This window comes from Salminus brasiliensis, chromosome 22 (genome assembly GCF_030463535.1).
Source record: "Salminus brasiliensis chromosome 22, fSalBra1.hap2, whole genome shotgun sequence".
NCBI lineage: Eukaryota > Metazoa > Chordata > Actinopteri > Characiformes > Bryconidae > Salminus > Salminus brasiliensis.
Window position 1 is genome coordinate 29559703 of NC_132899.1, and position 17446 is coordinate 29577148.

General features: G+C 43.9%; 1 protein-coding gene across 2 annotated transcripts in view; it reads left to right on the top strand.

Annotated features, from left to right (window-relative positions):
• The window catches only part of kcnh4b (potassium voltage-gated channel, subfamily H (eag-related), member 4b), a 77530-nt gene that overhangs the window by 10178 nt on the left and 49906 nt on the right, over window positions 1-17446 (top strand). For both annotated transcript variants that reach the window (XM_072666995.1, XM_072666996.1), the window contains exon 2: window positions 15886-16119. In XM_072666995.1, the coding sequence (XP_072523096.1) occupies window positions 15886-16119 (234 nt within the window). The remainder of the gene's footprint in view (window positions 1-15885; window positions 16120-17446) is intronic.

Here is a 17446-nt window from a genome sequence, read left to right on the forward strand (position 1 = left end):
CACATCACTGTTCTTCAATCATAAATACAGCAGAACTGTGACCAAGCGCCATCATCCAAGGCCAAGTGAGCTCTTAAAGTGGTATATAGCATACGCTCTCCTCGTCAATGAGACGGCAAGCCTGGAAAAGGCCTGGCAAAACAGTACAGTACCCGTATCTGTAATTGAATCTGTTGCGGTGGTGCCGTCCCTCTCTTCAGTTTCCCTCGCTCTCTACTCATAAACTGTTCTTGAAGGAATATTTATGAAACATTTATGATGCTGTTTACTGATAGAGCGCAGCCGGTCCCAGGGAAGTTGCAAAAGCCTTCCTCCTGCTTAGGATCACTGCATGCTCTTTTAACACGTGCCTCTTGGTTTTGAGCTTTCAGTGACTGAGCAGTTGGTTAAAAAAACGCAGATTAGATCTGATGAGTTTTTTTATTCTATTTTGGGAAGTGGGTGGGGTCTGTTGCCAGCAGAAGATTCTGACAGAGAATCCCTCCAATCTCCAGAACACAGCACAGCTGTTGTATTATTCGCCCAGCCCACAGATATTAAGTTTTATGGGCCAATCATAAAGAAATCTGAACCAGTATAACATAAAAAGAAAGCCACATTTTTAAGGGTGTAAATGATCATTGTAAACAACCAACATTCATCTTTCATTTAGTTCTCATCTGCCACTGATGCAATAAGAGCTTAGTGACCATCTACACACCATCTACACATGCAATGGCTCAATAATTCCACTGCAATTAACCATGTATTAGAGTTAGATGCTGCTGGAGCCCAAAACAGGTGACTGGTTTCAGACACTGTCCCCTATTTCACTGCTAACAAGTTTTCATGGCCGGTTATTATAACAGAAACCCCACATTCAGAAGTGTAGTCTGTACCCCAGTGGTCCTGAAGAGCTACCTTCCCCTATTTGGGTCCAGCCCTAGTCCACCTCACCTAATCCAACTAATTGCGGCCTTCAGGAGTTCTGGATTTGTTAAATTGGGGATGTTAGATTTGGGTTGGAGTTGAAAACCTGCTGAAACTCCCTTTTCTACATGACGTTATAAAAACTGGCCTGCACTGTTACTGAATGTCTTGATGAGGTGTTGCAACAAGAAATGTGAGAACTACCCACCACTAATAAATAACAGGTCATTCAATTTGCCCCAGAATTAATGTCATCACCCAACCTGTCGCTTTAATTAGCCTCCTGAAAACAGAGCTTTCCTCACTTTTTCTAAGTAAAATGGCTGCAGAAACAGGCCAGTTTGAAGTCACTGTTTTGGGGATTTAATGCAAACTGAAGTAGTCCAGCTCTAGCCATAAGGACTGCATTTACATACAGGTGGATTGAACTGAACCGAATTTATTCAACCCTCGTCGCAAATTAGGTTTATTAACAAAATGTACTTGTCACTGCCAATGGCTTGTCACAACGCTTCACTTCCGACCCCAAATATGTCTAGGCTGATTGACGTTTGGGGTACAATTGGATGTTTCGCAATATTTCGTCATTTTACGCCATATTTTTTGCCTTTAGATTCTGCTACAGGCTACGGATAATGGGTGGATAGAAATGTGTCGGATCACAGTCAGGGACCTTGACTTGCAAGAAACCATCTCGCCTTGAAAGTAAAACTCTGGGAAAAGATAAATGAAGAAGAAGTGTGGCTGGCATCTGCTTCTCGCTCTGTCTCTCTCTCTCACTTTCTCTCTCTCTCACACACACACACATACACACACACTCTCTGAAGGCAGATCAGCATCCTTCCTCACAGCAGCCACAGGAGCCTCTGGGTGGCGAAGAGCCCGGCGCTCTGAAGGCCCAAAATAACTTCCCACCGGTTGCCCAGGAGACGAGAGGTGGTGTAGCGAGAACTGAACTGAGCAACTCCAGCAACTCTAATCATGCAGTAACAACTTTAACATGTCGCTTAGCATCCCTCAGGAGGATGGGGAAGGGAGTTAGCGGAGCAGCTGAACTCATTAGCGGGATGAAGGCCGTTACGTTACGTTACGCATTTCTGTTCTGTGAGAGACACTTGGAAGTATGTATTTGGATCTGAGGTTACATGCAATCACCCCACTTTAGACACTCCTCAGTCATTCTGTATGCTAATTTGTACAGGACCAAAATTTTATATGGGGTATGGTAAGAGAAGCCCCTGATAGGCTTCTACAGAGGAATGGTGAGAGAAGCCTCCCACTGGCTTCCACTGGATACTGAGCAAGAATCCTCCCATAGGCTTTCATAGAGCATAGAAGGTGACACCTCCAATGGGTTTCCACTGGGCACTAAGCAAGAATCCAACATAGGCTTTCATGGAGTATAGAATGCGAAGCCTTCCACAGGCTTCGAGACGGGTACCGAACAAGAAGCCAACTGTAGGCTTCAATGGAGGACAGAGTGGGTAGTCTTCAATAGACTGTAATAGGGCATAGAACGAGAAGCCTCTCATAGTCTTCCAGAGGGCACTGAACAAGAAGCCCACCTAAGGCTTCCATAAAGGATAGAATGGGTGGTCTTCCATAAGCTTTAATAGGGCATAGAACGAGAAGCCTCTCATAGTCTTCCAGAGGGCACAGAACAAGAAGCCCACCTAAGGCTTCCATAAAGGATAGAATGGGTGGTCTTCCATAAGCTTTAATAGGGCATAGAACGAGAAGCGTCCCATAGTCTTCCAGAGGGCACCGAACAAGAAGCCCACCTAAGGCTTCCATAAAGGATAGAATGGGTGGTCTTCCATAAGCTTTAATAGGGCATAGAACAAGAAGCGTCCCATAGTCTTCCAGAGGGCACCGAACAAGAAGCCCACCTAAGGCTTCCATAAAGGATAGAATAAGTAGTCTTCCATAAGCTTTAATAGGGTATAGAACGAGAAGCGTCCCATAGGCTTCCATGTGGTACAGAAGAAGTAGCCCTCCATAGGTTTCCATTGAGGTATTAAACGAGAAGCCTCCCCATTGGCTTTTAACTGGGGCATAGACCAGGAAGCCTCCCATAGTCTCCATTAGTAGCTCCAATACACTTCTACAGCAGTGGTGGAACAGCTGTGTCCGCTGTTTCCTGTGTCTCAGGTCATCCTTGTCTGAGGATCATCTCATCAAGTCATCGTAGCACCTCAGACTGAGCTGATAATGATCGATGCATGGTTCCTCCTTGTTGAACACTCATGTTTTGGGCTTCATCACGTTAGCATAAAGCGATTAGAAGGCTTCAGGGACTGAATTGCAATTCAATTTGCACCTCAGAGGCGGAAAAAAAAGGTGGCACAGTGGTGCAGTAGATGGTTGAAGTCGTTGTTTCACTCTAACCACCACCCCTCCAATCCACCCCTCCCCAAAGTTATTTCATTAACTGGAGAAAATGAGAAGTCGTCCTTGGTGGATGGAGCTCAGACGGCTGCTGCAATGTTTATAGCCGGTGCCGCCTTTCCGCCTGCACCACAGGAATGCTTATCAGGAGCAAATTTGCTTTATTCTCCCGTCGAGGCGACACTTTCGCCCGAATCAAAGCCCAAACGGAAGCGGCGGACGCTACACACACACACACACACACACAGAGACTTTTGCCTCCGAAATTGTCGCCATAGCAACATGCCATCAGAGAAATTAAGCCTTTATCAGCTTGGATGCCGTCTAGTACTTCTTCCTCTTGGCTTAATTGCTGCGTTCTCCTCCAAAAATTCAACAGATTACTTAGCACTTAGCTGACGTCAAAGGATAAGACGGTCCATCAAGATGCAAGGGAGGATCCTGATTGGGCAATGGGAAAACGGGGGGGTTGGACATGAGCAGGGCAAACTATGTAATTAATTACAGATTGTATAAGTTCATCTAATGTACACTCAGTGAGGGAAACTAGACTCATCATGATAGCTCATTTACTAGCATTTAGATTCAGCAGTAAATGTTAAATACAGCCTACTGCATAAGTCTGGGCACCCTTGGCCAAATTGACATGTCGAGTTTTTAAAATGAGCCGGACTGCCTAGTGGGCCTCAAGGAGGCAATTTCGCTTACTGACTAGCTGAGTGAGTGAACGACTGACTGACTGACTGATGGACTGACCTCTTGTTTCCCTGAGGACTACATTTAGCCACAAAGCTAACAGGTCTCTGTGCTGCTGAGAGAAGCTGTAATCTTAGGTAAGCTGAGGTTAGGTCTCCTTGCTTAAATATTATTATGAAGCAAAGTGGTGTGAAGACATACAGTGGCATTTATTTGTGTGTGTGTGTGTGTAGCGATAGCATGTCGCACTGTTAGCACTAGCTTGCTAGCGCTGCGACTGCCAGCCTCGCCAAGCTTTTGTAACATCGCTACCACTGCGGTAACATTGCTATCGCAGCGCTAGCATCGATTACGCACCCGGCAACGTCCTCGCCAGCATCACTGACGCGCTGCTCGCCACAAGCCATGTTCATGAGGTCCTGGATCTTTTACATCTGAACACAAGTAAATATGTGAGTCCTTTAACAGGCAAGGTCAGATGAAATGCTACAGGATACATAATAGAGGTCAATTTAGGCCACAGAACCTTTTTTAATTAAAGCGAATAGATTTTGGTCCTATGCAGGTTCTAGAAAACTAGGCTTGCCTGGTTTTGCTTGTTTTGTAAAGTCTCAGACCTTATTTAGCAGAGCAGGCCTGAGGCACGGCACCAACTGAAAACCAATCTTTATAAATACACGGACTCCTCAAACCTTGTGCTAATACTTAAACTGTCTAAAGATCTAAAGATGAAAGGGACAGATGTCTAAGCGTTGCACTGTTCTTTGAAGATGGCAGTTCAGGGGAACTGTAGAGGTCAAGATGAGATCAGGAAGACCAAGAGAACTGTTTGCACTGTCTCAAGATGCAGCGTCTTCATAGAAAGAAAGCAACCTTACCTGCAACTCCTCACAAAACTCAACATTTGAGGTATGCTACAGAACATCTGGTGCAGCCAGATGAGTTCTGGAAACAAGTCAAAATGGCCACAATCAGCAAAGGTACATTTGGAGCGCACCTTGCCAACTGTTATGCATGATGGTGGCTCTATCAAGATTTGGATTTGTGTTGCAGCCAGTGGCATTGACCATTCGTGAAAAGGCCGCGACTGAAAAAGGATGGCTTCTGCAACAGGATAGTGATCCAACATGTACCTTAAAACCACCATGGACGAGACACAAACAGAAGCTTTTGGACTTTTGGCCCTCACAGTCCCCTCACCTAAACCATCATGGAACATTTGTGGACAGACCTGTGCAGCAAGGCGACCCTGAAACATCTAAGAACTAGAGGCCTTCTGTTAAGTCCTGACTCTGTGGGGTGCCCAAACTTTTGCATATGACTCTAGTCAAAGGGAAATGGAGATACAACAGTGTTTTAATATCTTCCTATATGGCTATATTTCAATGCTACGCTCTCGATCGCTGACATCCCCAGAAACAAATCCAGCGAATTTCAACAACTAACTGAGTGGGGCTGTGGTGTCCAGCTGGGGCACGGAGATAAGCCTTCTGTACACTCACCCCATCTCATCCTCACCGCTTCATCTTTCCATCCCTGCTACTCCTTTCACCTGATAACAGCCCTTCTAACACGTACACACAGTGTCCGTGCCCTTTCGGAGCAGACCTTACAGGACCTCTCGTCCAGCTACTGTCCGAGCTCTGCGCTCAGACGCTGTTCACAGTAATGAAACTGTCTCTCTGGGACATCAAACGAGACAACGCCATTCCCCTGCTTTTTACTGTCTTATTGGCACCATTCTTTCTCTGCCACGAACCCACGAACAGCTTTATGTCCTGAAACCGTGTTTGCCTGCTTCCACGTAATGTGCATTTTGCTAAGTTGGAATGGAAGAGAATTGCCAGACAAAGGTGTTTCACAGGGGTTATCATCACCTAATGTGACCGACAGAGAACAAACATCTGCTATTCAGACAGAGTCAGTGACCATTTCATCCGAAAGCCCTTCTTTGTGCTTCCGCTAACTGACCACTTCATTACAAACCCCAATCTCGTACCTCCAATCACTGGCCACTTTATTAGAAAACCCTACATTATACTTCCAGCTTTTTGAATTGATAACTACTGACCACTTTATAAGAAACCCCTACCTTATACTTCTAACTATTGGCCACTTTATAAGAAACCCCTACCTTATACTTCTAACTACTGGCCACTTTATAAGAAACCCCTACCTTATACTTATAACTACTGGCCACTTTATAAGAAACCCCTACCTTATACGTCTAACAACTGGCCAATTTATTAGAAACCCCTACCTTATACTTCTAACTACTGGCCAATTTATTAGAAACCCCTACCTTATACTTCTAACTACTGGCCAATTTATTAGAAACCCCTACCTTATACTTGTAACAACTGGCCACTTTATTAGAAACCCCTATCTTTTATTTCTAACAACAGGCCAATTTATTAGAACCCCCTACCTTATATTTCTAACTATATGAATTAATAACTACTGGCCACTTTATAAGAAACCCCTACCTTATACTTCTAACTACTGACAATTTATTAGAAACCCCTACCTTATACGTCTAACCACTGGCCAATTTATTAGAAACCCCTACCTTATACGTCTAACTGGCCACTTTATTAGAAACCCCTACCTTATACGTCTAACAACTGGCCACTTTATTAGAAACCCCTACCTTTTATTTCTAACAACTGGCCAATTTATTAGAAACCCCTACCTTATATTTCTAACTATTTGAATTATTAACTACTGGCCACTTTATAAGAAACCCCTACCTTATATGTCTAACAACTGGCCAATTTATTAGAAACCTCTACCTTATACTTCTAACTACTGGCCAATTTATTAGAAACCCCTACCTTATACGTCTAACTGGCCACTTTATTAGAAACCCCTACCTTATACGTCTAACAACCGGCCACTTTATTAGAAACCCCTACCTTTTATTTCTAACAACTGGCCAATTTATTAGAAACCCCTACCTTATACGTCTAACCACTGGCCAATTTATTAGAAACCCCTACCTTATATGTCTAACTGGCCACTTTATTAGAAACCCCTACCTTATACTTCTAACTATTTGAATTAATAACTACTGGCCACTTTATAAGAAACCCATACCTTATTTTTCTAACAACTGGCCACTTTATTAGAAACCCATACCTTATACGTCTAACAACTGGCCACTTTATTAGAAACCCCTACCTTATACTTCTAACTACTGGCCACTTCATTAGAAATTGTATTTCCTCTCATTGTCCACTTTATTAGAAACCCAAACCTTTGTACTTTCACTTTCTGGCCACTTTATTGGAAACCCCTATCATACTCTTCCACTCACTCTCCACTTTATTATGTAACATTTGCGAGGGCTCCTCGTCATACTGAACACTAACATGTTACACATGCACATTACAACTCTCTCTCTCTCTCACACACACACACACACACACACACACACACACACACACAGTGCAGGGACTTGCAGAAAGATTAGTGCAAGCCCTACAGATGTGCAATTAAGAGCTATTCCTCAGCTCGGCCTCGGATTGATCCGTAAGAGGATTTATTCTCTAGACTGCGGAGGGAATCAACACAGTCTTATTCATTCTTTCGTCTTCATTCATCCCGCTCTGTAAACCTCACTACTGTCACTGCATATGAAATAAACAGCACATAATCTCTGGACATGTCACCATTGGGCCACAGATCTTATATATGTTCGCAGTAGACGGGTTTACATAAAAGAAATCACTTTGTGGGTGTAGATTATTGTATGTGGTTCAGCCTCCACCTCAATTACATAGCGAGCCCTCACTCTGAATGGAAAATCCCATCAGCAGGAATCACCAACCAGCCACATGGAAAGTAAGCTCCCACAGAACGGCTGTTGACCTGGCGGGATATTATATGGATAGTGGACCATTCAGACACCCCAAATGGATATCTGATATATGGCAATACACATATTTTAAATATACGTACATTAATGGTCTTTTCAAAGGTAAAATCTGATCTCACTCCACACAGAACTCCAGGAATGGACTGGACAAAATTATTGGCACCCTCAGCTTAATATTTAGTAGCACCCTCTTTAGAAACAATAGCTGAAATCATTGGGTTTCTGAACTCCTGAGTTTTTTACATCCCGCTACTCGAACTTTGGACCACTCTTCTTTTGCCAACTGCTCCAGGTCTCAGATTTGAAGGGTACCTTCTCCCAACTGCTGTTTTATAGGATTTAGATCTGGACTCACTGCTGGCCACTTCAGAACTCTCCAGCACTCTGTCTTAAACCATTTCTGGACGCCTCTGAAGCATGCTTTGGGTCATTGTCCTGCTGGAAGACCCATGACCTCTGAGGGAGCCAGCAGTCTGCCACTGGGGCCTACATTGCCCTCCAAAATTCTTTGGTAGTCTTCAGATTTTATAATGCCAAGCACACAGTCAAGGCATCCACTGCCAGAAGCAGTAAAACAACCCCAAACCCCTTTGAACCTCCACCATGTTTGACTGCAGGGGCCGTGATCTTTTCTTTGAAGGCTTTATTTCAGTTTTCTATCACTGGTATGGTGATGTGCTTTTCCAAAAAGCTCTATTTTGGTCTCATCTGTCCACATCACAGATGGAAGACTGTGGTTTCATCAGGTACGTTCTCGCTTTTATATGTCTCGGTGTCAAAAGTGGGGTCCTCCTGAGCCTTGTATAATAGTCTTCCATTTCATTGAGCTGAACTGGACTACTGAAAAGGTGCCAATAATTTAGCCAATAATAAGTCGTATGAACTCTCACATGTAGGTTATATATATATATATATATATATATATATATATATATATATATATATATATATATATAAAATTATTCTTATAGAATAATATAAGAATTATCACGGAAACCCCAAAGCATTTGTAACTGCAACCAATCTCTTGAGATGTGGTGGATTTTCTGTAAGAGGTGCCAATATTTTTGCCCATTACTGTATGTATATGTAAAGTATATGTCCAATCATTAATGGTATATGTGCATATGTCAGACTAGCGTATGGGACAGCAGGGGGGATCCAGAAGGGCTAGAGAACCACAAATGAAATATCAGTGCACCAGCAGACCAGCAAGGTGGAGGGGATTCAAAAGAGGGGTTTCTAATCAAATGGACAGGGAGGGAGTAGTGTCGTCATATTACTATTACAGCACACACACACACACACACACACACACAGAGATAGGCTGGTAGAGTTGAGGACATCTGTTATGACAGCAAAAGTCAAACAGAAGACTGTCTGTGTACAAAGTGCTGATGGTGGCAAGTGTAGTTATGCGACTGATTGGGTCATAGATGCCTGTATGTGGAGCTTTTTTGATGGAACATGGTTGTGGGTCTTTCTGCCAGACGTTTTATCAGTTTTGGCCTGATGGCTTAGACACTACTTGAACATCATCATTATATATGAACTCTCACGTGTTGGTTCACCGCTGGTTTTGGATAGTAACAATTATTAATAGTAATTGGATGATAAATATGGCTTACTGGGAAGACAATCTGGACACCTTTCATGATTGTTGAGTGGAGAGAACTGCCTGTAAAATCAGCCGTGATTAGTGATAGGCTGTTTCTGACCTTGTGAATATCTACAATGTGAGGCGTGTTTATGACAGTGAAGGGTTTATTTTACGCAGAGCTGAAAACCCATGTTCGCACCTCGGTTTGAAGAGGAAATGGAAATGGCTTTGACCAGAATCACAAAAAACTGTTGCTGAATATATAATTAATAAATAGACATTCCTTAGAACTGGACAACAGTCCACAATCAGAGGCCTCTTTTCCTCTGCAGGGCCCAAGGCTAGTGTAGCTAGCTAATGGAGCAATAGTTCATCTGTTAGCATCATGCAATCTGAATGCATAAATCACGCCGACTTCGGCATGCAGTTAGCACTATGCTAACGTACAGCTAAAGCTGTGGTTCAGGCAAAAAATGATAAATAAGGTTCATCGCAGCAGTTGTTGTTGTTGGGCGAGGCCGGTAGCCAGGCCATGCTAACACCACAGTAGCAATGCTGGACAAGCCCAGTAGCCTGCCTGTGCTAACGCTGTGCTAGCGATATTAGACGAGTCCAGCAGTGATAGCCTGGCCATGCTAACGCCACAGTAGCAATGCTGGACGAGCCCAGTAGCCGGTCCATGCTATCGCTGCAGTAATGTTGTTGGGCGAGGCCGATAACCCGTCTGTGCTAACGCTGGACTAGCGATGCTGGACGAGCCTGGTAGCCTGGTCGTACTAATGCTGCGATAGCAAAGTAGTCGGAACGGAACGGAAAAGAGGCCGGAGATGACCTCCTCAATTAACACAGTATCCCATCAGCACCTCCATGGTCTTCTTTATGCTTGTGTCCTGGACATAACAACATCATAACAACTCCAAGACAACAGAAGTAGCTTTCTGCGAGGAGTGGCTTGCTTCCACAACTGCACATGCCCAAGGCAAACTGACTGCGGTGTTCCTAACGCATCCTACGCTTTGCTGGACAACATCTAGCCAGGGATTTACCGCCGTTTCTTTAATCCCCACAAAGTCGAGCAGATCTGTCGCATTTTGGAATCTAAACAAGCGGCACAGCTAACTCACAATGCAGCAGAGGAGAGATTACTCCCTGTTGTTCACTCTTAATTAATTTCTTGCTGACAGCTATCTGCCACGCGTACCAGGCTGGCCTGGCTTCACGAAATTCTGTTCTTGCCTCAGGTGATGATCAGAACGTCACACCACATGCCTAATTTGATTTTCAGCCCTCAAACGTGCCTGTTGAGGGCTACATTAATAATGTCGTGTCTGCCCAACTAATATAGGACCAGTCAAAAGTTGTTCCAAATGCTAGAGTGACCATATTTTAGTTTTCCAAAAAAAGGAGGACGCTGGGGTCACGTGGATATCCACCGTAGTTAGGATGTCGTGGCTGTGGGGTTTCAAGTAGGCCTAAGTTGTTGGACCGTGGCAGTATGTTTGTGTCCAGGAACTGTGTAGTCCTCCGTCATGAACTTCTGTCTCCGTCTGTCTCTCAAAAACGACATAGTCCTTCTACATAGTCCTCCTCCTGTGGTTGAAAAATGAGGACATTGGGGACACACGGCTGTCCACCGTAGTCAGGATGTCGTGGCTGGGTGGTTTCCAGAAGGCCGGGACTGTGTAGTCCTCCTTCATGAGTTTTTGTGGTTGTCTCTCTCTCTCTCTCTCTCTCAGAAACGACATAGAGGGCCCTTCCTTCATTGCTAGTTTTTCTTCAGCAGAGGACCTCAGCACCTTTCTGTGACATGTTGGTAGCCGGCTTCTCCCATCAGACATTTTTGAACGGTCACTGGAGAACCTATCAGCAGTAGTAGTAGTAGGTAGCAGGGGTTGTATACGGAGGGAGGATGTGTATGCAGTTTGCGTGTGAGAGGACCTGCGATCTCATCATCATCATCATCAGAGCCACATTTAGAGCTCCACTTCACCACTTGGCAGTGTGTGAGTGAGTTAATTCTCCTCACAGTGGGAGAGGAAAGTGTGTGTGTGCCACTGGTAATTTGCAAAGACGCTGCCGTGGCTTCACTGCCTTTTTTTCTTGAATAATTCTTAAGTGGTCATTTGTCACTGTTCAGTTCACACACTTCAACACGCTGATACACGCTCAAACCCCGTAGGACCTCTCCTGAGTGTGTGTGTGTGTGTGTGCGCATGGTGGTGGGTTAATTTATGCATGTGTCTATGCAAGTGTGTATGTGTGTGTTTGTATTCATTTCAGCATGTACTTGCTTGTCTTTCTTAGTGTTAAACTACAGGTTTAATTGTCTGTTTTAAGCATTTGTGCACGGTTAAATGTGTGTGTGTGTGTATGTTCATGTGTGTGTGTGTGTGTGTGTGTGTGTGTGTGTATAATTTTCCACCCAGTCGTTGTGCCTCTCCATAGCGGAAGAGTTCCAACTGAGCCTTAAACGTCCATCTGGCTCCTCAGTAGTGCAGTGTATTGTGTAATGTGCATCTACTTGATGGTGTATTTGGAAAGACCATGTGACCATGTGACCATGAGTGACCCTAAGTGTTTTCAGTGAGTTTCAGTATTCATCATTTATACAGGATGAAAATTTCATTCCTAGCTTGCTTCTTGCTTGTTTTTATCCCAAATGTAATAACCTTGAACTGAATCTTGCAGCCTTGCCCTTCAAACACTGAACTGCAGTATTATATTTCAGCACCACGGACAGCACCCACGCCCTTTTCTGTACAGGTCTTGAAATAATGGACATTCTGGTCAGGGATCAGGTTGTGTTTGAAGTGAAAGTGGGCAGTGGTCATGTAAACAGTTCAGTCTCTATACAGTCAGGTCCATAAGTATTTGGACAGTGACACAACTTCCAGCTGTAACTCTGTAAGTTTAATTTCTCTATTTACACAGGCTCTAAAGTAACTGGACTAACTGGAATAAGTAAAAATATGAGGAGTATTTTTATTACTTTGATCATCAAGTGCTGAGCTTCCTCCCTTCAGATGCTTTGCCAGTTTATGTTTATGGGTTGTTCTGCTTTAGTTTTGCCTTCGGTAAAACGCTGCTTAACTGGGTTGAGGTCGGACGGCTGACTCTGCTTTCTAGGAATCTCCTATTTCTTCCCCCTAAGAAGCTCTTGGGTTACTGTTGCAGTACGTTTTGGGTCCTTCTCCACCTGTTTTGTTAATCTAAGCAGAAAGTATCAGTGACCCGGTGCTATTGGCAGCCTTACACACCGATGCAATAAAAGTGTCTACACCATGTTTGGCAGATGATGTGGTTTTGCTTTGGATTATGAACCCTTCCTTTCCATACCTTTCCTTGAGTTAATCTTTCTTTCATCTGCACATGAATCGTGTTCCAGAAATAGGTAGGCCAAGGGCATACGTTTGATTTTGACATTGGTGGGGACATAAAAGCGGTCCACAGGGGGTCCCCCCTGGAAGCCTGGAAGGCTTTCTGCATTCATGATAGACCGCAATGACCGCAATTTCATGTCATCTAGAGCCTTTATTTATAGCTATGGTAGCCAATACACACTCATACAGGGAGTGTTTTCCCGTCAGTATGTTCCTGAGATAATAATTACACAATTGTGATTATGTTAACCAACAGCATCTCAGTTAGTTGAAGCACATCTAGTTGACAGAGATTTGGTACTGCTAACAACCACAGCCACACACACACGATAGCAAGACATGGCACAGCCAATCCTGTTAGCAATGTGGGATGGGAGGGCCGGGCTGGTAGTACACAAATATACACTGATGGCCAGCTGTAAATCATTGCTATGGAGAATTCAGTAGTCGCTGGGATTGATAGAAACATGCCCCTACTGTCCCCACCCAATTCTACGCCCTACAGACAGTCTTTTTAAGATGTTTACTAGCAAAGACTAATCTGGCCTTTCTGTTCTTGAGTGTTACCAGTGGTTTTCATTTTATATAGGGTTCTTTTGATGGACAACTTTCTAAACTTTCAAAGAAAGGCTTCTGTGCTCTGTTGGCACTGTTTAGCAACTACAGCTAGTCAGCCACACTCTGCAGCTGATGCTTCAATGTTTCTTTCAACATGCCAATCTACTAGAGTGCTAACAGCGCCTCCTTGTGGTGAATATTCAGTTTGCTAACTGTTTGTCAGCTGTTATTAAGGATGAGTTCCTTGAGGAACTTTCAGGGGTTCTTCAATTTGAAACTGTGGGAGGGAGGAACCTCTTAACATGCTTTGAGGAACCTTTTTCAAGCACATCAATATGTTCCTCCACAGTTTATAATTCGAGAACCTCGAAAAGACCCTCAAAGAACTTGCAAGTTGAGAATCTGTTGTGATGTTAGTGATTTTTTTTCACCAAAGAAAGACCCTCTATGATCAGATACTTTAGTTGTTTCCCGTTGTTTTGCAGGTTTTCTGGCGTTGCTGAGCCACCAGTGCATTTTTTTTTAGAACTGTTCATTTGGCTACCCAAGGTTCAGCTATCTCTGATGGGTTTGTTTTGCTTTTTCAGTCTAATGATGGCCTCTTTCATATATCAGCATCTCTTTGGACCTTCTTTGAGAGTTCCAAAGAACAGTCACTAGTCACACCCGGAAATGAAATTGCTTATCAGTCAATTGTCCCATTAGTTTTGGGTCGTGGAAATGGAGGGAGTGTGTAAACAAAGCTGTCACTTCTAAACAGTTACTGCAAAATATATGAAACCCTTGAATTAAAGCTGAAAGTTTACACTTGATAACACAGCTTGATAACTTCATTTCAAATCCACTGAGTTGTCTACAGAGGCAAATTACAAAACAAAAACGTATCCCTGTCCAAATACTTATGGACCTGGCTGTATATAGACTGAACATTTTACATAAACACTGTCCACTTTCACTTTAAGGACACCCTAATCCCTGGTCAGAATCTTCCTGATTTCAAGACCATAAAAAAATGGGGGACTGTCCATGGTGCTGAAAAAAGGGCACAATTTCAACAGACTTTAAAGGCAAAGTGCATTTGCTGTCCACTTCATTAGGAGCTCCAGCTTGCTGGTGTACAATTTATTGATGCACAATGTGGGTGAACCATCTTCTAGCCCATCATTGGTGGTCATAGTCTGATCCCAAATACTAATCAACTAGCAAACAGCTCATTTGGTTTCTGGCACTGCGTATATGGCTGTGCAACATAAAAAGATCTATAATGAAAATACTTAGAATAAAATCAACCTCCAAACTTCCCTCAAGAAACTTCTACATGGATTAAAAGTTGAGAATCTGTGAGCCTGTTTGAGAGACTGTTTTCTGTATCATCAGGATGTAGCTGTGTGGGGTCAGTCTGGGTTTCAGCCTGTGTCTAACTACACTCTCTTTCCCCCAAGCTGAGTCGGCTTCAGCTGCTGGAAAAATAATATGAATTCCCTGGAGCTGGCTGTGCGTGTGGCCATGGGGCTGGTGTGTGTGTGTAAGTGTGTGTCTGTGAGAAGAGAGAGAGAGTGAGTGAGTGAGTGAGTGAGTGTGAGACAGACACAGTGAGAGAGAGAGAGAGGCAGAGCACTTGTTGGAATAGTAATGGCTTCATTGTGTGAGCTGATGGGTGTACAGCACTCTTTCCTGCACAAAGCCGCGTTCAGAATACCAACCTGTACTCGGAGCCTCAGACTCTGATGAACACACGCCGGTTTGCTTAGCGGATTTCTATTTTTAAATGACAGGAGATAATTAGTTGTGACAGAACGGCGGTTCAGATGGATGCGGTCATTGCTTAACTCTGAAATTTAAGGCAGGCTGGAGTAAAAGCTGAAGCGGCTGATACCAAACAAACTGAACTGATTCACCATCTAGAAAGATTCATTCCACGGAGCTAAATGGCTCAGCTATAGCCAACCAAAGAAAAACTTGAGATCATTGTAGTAATATCATCAATTCATCAATAAGATCAATTAACTTATTTTTTTTTACTTGTTTTTAGTGATTTTACCTACTAAAAGGTCTGATTCTATTGGTTGATGATTTTGCTTAATTAAAAAAATAACAGTATTTCAGTAGATAACATCTTCTCCATCCTTTCAGTTTTGTAGCCCACTCGCTAAGCGACTGCCCAGTGCAGCTGCTGTTGACTAACTGCCAAGCTACCGAAGCAAGTGTTGATAATAACAACTTGTTTCTGAGAGAGCAATGTTGAGATGACCGGAGTTTGGAGTAACAGGAAGGCTAATTGAGTAAGGTTCTGCCATGCTCGAGTCGAGGGAATGGTCTTAGGAGTGTTTTCATCTGTTTTCAGGCACATTTGATATCCAGTACATAACACATAGGTGTGGCAGCTGAAACAGCGCCCTCTGTGTTGCAGCCTCCAGCACAAAACTCAAACATAACAGCAATGATAGCGATGATTTTCTCTCCATCTCCATCCACAGACAGTAACTTCCTGCTGGGCAACGCACAGGGTCACCGTGGTTACCCTATTGTGTACTGCTCAGATGGGTTCTGCGAACTGACGGGCTTCGTGAGGACGGAGGTGATGCAGAAAAACTGCAGTTGCCGCTTCCTGTATGGCCCCGGCACCAACGAGCACGTCGCCCAGGGCATGGAGAAAGCGCTGGAGGGCAAAGAGGAGTACCAGGCCGAGGTCCAGTTCTACAAGAAAAATGGTAAGCCCTACAACCAAACAACACTTAACCAGCCTTCCCCCCCCCGGAAGGCTGACTTCACGTGACTTCACGTCATCCTGTGTAATTGGGGTACATTTATTTAGACTGTTTTCAGCCTTTACCCAAATGTAAATAATTGAACTTCTACACTAGACGCTGCACTCAAGAACAAACACATGAACCAAACAGACCTTCCCCACTGTGAGCAGCAGACAAAGAATGTAATGAATATGAGGCACCGTTTCATCTTCCGTGACCTTGCTTAGGGCAAACTGAAGTTACACAGATGACGTAGTGTGTGGTTCTGTACAGTACAGTCTGGAACATTATCTACCACATCCACACCCCAGGTTTTGGAGCTAATTAGGGCTTTCCCAGTATGAAAGAACACAACAGCGGACCACTTCTAATTGGCCCACAGAAACAACGCAGAGCCAAAACAGATATTAATGAACAGAGTGAGTTTCTAATGACTCAAGAGAACGGTCATCAGAATGATTTCAACTCAAAGCAATGTGCCAATTTTGTACCATACAACAGCATGCTTCAAAAAAGAATGGGAGAACAGCGTCTCTATTACTCATAAAGGGCACTGCTTTGGGCTGACCCAACTTGCAATACAGATACGTGGACCATCTGAGGGTCCTTGAGGATCACTGCTTTAGGGCTTTTATTGTCTAGATCTTTGGGCCGACCCAACTTGCAATACATGCAATATGTGGACCATCTGAGGGTCCTTGAGGATCACTGCTTTAGGGCTTTTATTGTCCAGATCTTTGGGCCGACCCAACTTGCAATACAGATACGTGGATCATCTGAGGGTCCTTGAGGATCACTGCTTTAGGGCTTTTATTGTCCAGATCTTTGGGCCGACCCAACTTGCAATACAGATACGTGGACCATCTGAGAGTCCTTGAGGATCACTGCTTTAGGGCTTTTATTGTCCAGATCTTTGGGCTGACCCAACTTGCAATACAGATATGTGGACCATCTGAGGGTCCTTGAGGATCACTGCTTTAGGGCTTTTATTGTCCAGATCTTTGGGCCGACCCAACTTGCAATACAGATACGTGGACCATCTGAGAGTCCTTGAGGATCACTGCTTTAGGGCTTTTATTGTCCAGATCTTTGGGCCGACCCTACTTGTAATACAGATACGTGGATCATCTGAGGGTCCTTGAGGATCACTGCTTTAGGGCTTTTATTGTCCAGATCTTTGGGCTGACCCAACTTGCAATACAGATATGTGGACCATCTGAGGGTCCATGAGGATCACTGCTTTAGGGCTTTTATTGTCCAGATCTTTGGGCTGACCCAACTTGCAATA